We start from the raw sequence: 2,726 nt of genomic DNA on the forward strand, positions 1-2,726 counted from the left end.
TATAGGTTATTAGCTTTGTATCAGGAAATATGCACAAGTTCTCAGCGGAAATATTGCGCGACCTTAGGAGTGCAATATTCTTCAGCTGAATAAGCTTTTTATTACATACACATCTACACGTACAAACATAATGTAATTGTCATAAATTTGTTCAATAGCCTGAACTGAACTAAATAAAAAAAATAGTGCAAGAACAAATATTGAATTACGCCACGCACCCGATATGAAATTCAGGCGTCAGTGTATGGAAAAATATTGACGTTTCCGGTACCAGTGTAACTTAACGGGGTCTTTATAGCGCTGTGATAATTATGTCCTTGAATAAAGATTGGACAGAAGAAACACAGTACGCTTCAAAACTGGATATTCAGCATTTATCTTGAACCCATTTCATAGCTTTTATGAAATATTTATGGAATTAACAAAACTAATATATTCTAGGTCCAAAACAATGCAAGCCAATACAGCCGAGGAGCAGTCTCAAAGTGAAACATTGCCTGGTTGGCAGCTAGGGAAAAACCTAGGAACTTGTTTAAGAGAACTATATGACCAGAAACTGTGGACAGACGTAAAGTTCCGCTGTAAAGATCACGACGACGACGAGAGAATCCATGCTCACAAGTGTAAAATAATGAAAGATTATTTTATTGTTTGTAAACCAGCTACACACCTGTCAAGTTGATATATTGTTGGTGCATTTATGTAATTGTTTATTATATCAAACCCACACGTTTTATACGTCAAGTTGTCAGACTGATGTTAGATAACTGCTTATATATTGATGGTTAGATATTTCGGTTGATCAGAAGGGTCTAGAAGAGACCAGGTGCATGAGACCTAGGAAATGGGTCTCGTAGAAATTAAGATTAAGTTAGGCTTTAGATATGACATTTGTTAAGACTTAAGAAGTTACAAAATGAATCATGAAAGTTATGTACGAAATATTCCAATGTGCAAATAAACATCGAAAACGTTCAGACTCGTGTTGTGTTACGTTACTCAAGACGATCCTGACGGCAGGAAGTCCTGTATTCCAGGCAATGTTTTTCGGAGCATTAACAGAAAATAAAGAAGAAGTTCAACTCGAAGATGCTGAAAAGAGGATATTCGATTTATTCTTGAGGTACACAATGTTTATTTTACAGGACACATAATGGAAGTCAAACAATATAAAATAGTTCGAGTTCATGGTGGTATTATATAAGGGATATTTCTTTTTTTTCAGTGTAAGTTTGAAATATCTTTCACGAGTAAACACCAGATGCAATAATTTCTCGAGTGACCACGATTGAACATGTAAGCTATTGTTTCATGAGTGAAAATTATTTTGATCTTACATGTAAAAGAAACAAATTTTATTTTTATTTCATGTTTAATGGAACTTTACCCATTTAACAGTTTCTTATTAGGTAGTGGAAAATACATTTGATATTTTTCGCTATGAAAATACCAGACGTATTTCACTCTAAAATTTCAATAATCCACTTAAAAATATGTAATAACTTAATCTAAACATTTATGCTTTGTATGCAATAACAAAATTTTCCCTAATTCCTTCAGGTACGTTTACACTGACACAGTGACATTAGAAGACGGTACGGCTACTAAACTACTACAAATAGCCCATCTATATCAAGTTGCGGGTCTAGTACAACTCTGTGCCGAATACCTAGCAACGATCATCAGAACAGAAAACGCTTGTGGAATTCTAACAACTGCGCTCGTTTATAACATTTCTAGTCTCAAGAATGCATGTTGCTCTTTCATTGACCAAAATGTCCAGGCAATCCTTAATTCAGAAGCATTAATGGATTTAAAAGAAGACGGTTTGCTACATATTCTAAAAGGTGACACTTTTAAAGCGGACGAGGTAGACATTGTTTTGAAGGCAGAAGAATGGTCCATTAAAAAGCTTAAAGAGAGTGGACTAGAACAAAATGGCGACAACATTCGGAAAACACTTAGAGGAGCATTTTATCAGCTAAGACTCCCAACTATATCGTATCAAGCATTGGTGAAATGTACACAGAATAAAGGGTACTTGTCTGTCGACGAATACATGAATATCGTTGATTTTATAAACGGTATTCCTGACACTTCCGTTACGAGTAATTCTTGCATAGCCCGGATCCCAGTGAATGAATCATTGATTATGAAAGAAGCTGAAAGCGAAGAAAGCATGAGGCACCACAGCCTTTCCGCTTCGTTTGATATACATGTTTTAAAAGATGTAGAATTGTTAAGTTTTGGTGTGTGTGGTATTGAACTATGTTTACTGTATGACCATTGCAAAAATACACATAACACAGAGACGGAGATTGCTACCTGGAACACTACACTGGAAGACGTTTTCGTGGAATATGCAAATAAAGTCATAAAATTGAAGAAAAAAACTGGGACCGTGACCGTGATCGTAAAAGAACAGTTCGTGAGTATCAAGAATTGTCAGGATTAAGCCTTCCAAATAGTCTGCATCTGGTATTACATGGAAGCTTGTCTATTAAAGGGTTGAACTTCAGACACGATTTCAAGTTGGATACTTCACAAACAACGAAAGCAGTGGTCCATCTGAAACAACCTTTGAAACTGAAAAGTGCTGACAAGCCATATTCTGTTCGCATCGAAATCAAGTACAGGTGCTGTATCCTGAAAAGCAGTCCCTGCGACCACATGCTTCAAATGCGTGTCAAAGGAAGCCGATTTAATGGCAATGTCAAAAGCAGAAC

At 36.0% G+C, this 2,726-nt stretch overlaps 1 protein-coding gene across 1 annotated transcript; it reads left to right on the top strand.

Annotated features, from left to right (window-relative positions):
* The first annotated feature begins 451 nt into the window (after positions 1-451).
* On the top strand, positions 452-2,455 carry LOC123545708 (BTB/POZ domain-containing protein 3-like). Its single transcript, XM_053537207.1, has 3 exons — positions 452-623; positions 979-1,123; positions 1,561-2,455. The coding sequence occupies exons 1-3, from the start codon at positions 452-454 to the stop codon at positions 2,453-2,455; spliced, it is 1,212 nt and encodes a 403-aa protein (XP_053393182.1).
* Positions 2,456-2,726: the final 271 nt, after the last annotated feature.

This window comes from Mercenaria mercenaria, chromosome 1 (assembly GCF_021730395.1).
Source record: "Mercenaria mercenaria strain notata chromosome 1, MADL_Memer_1, whole genome shotgun sequence".
In the NCBI taxonomy this organism is placed as follows: domain Eukaryota; kingdom Metazoa; phylum Mollusca; class Bivalvia; order Venerida; family Veneridae; genus Mercenaria; species Mercenaria mercenaria.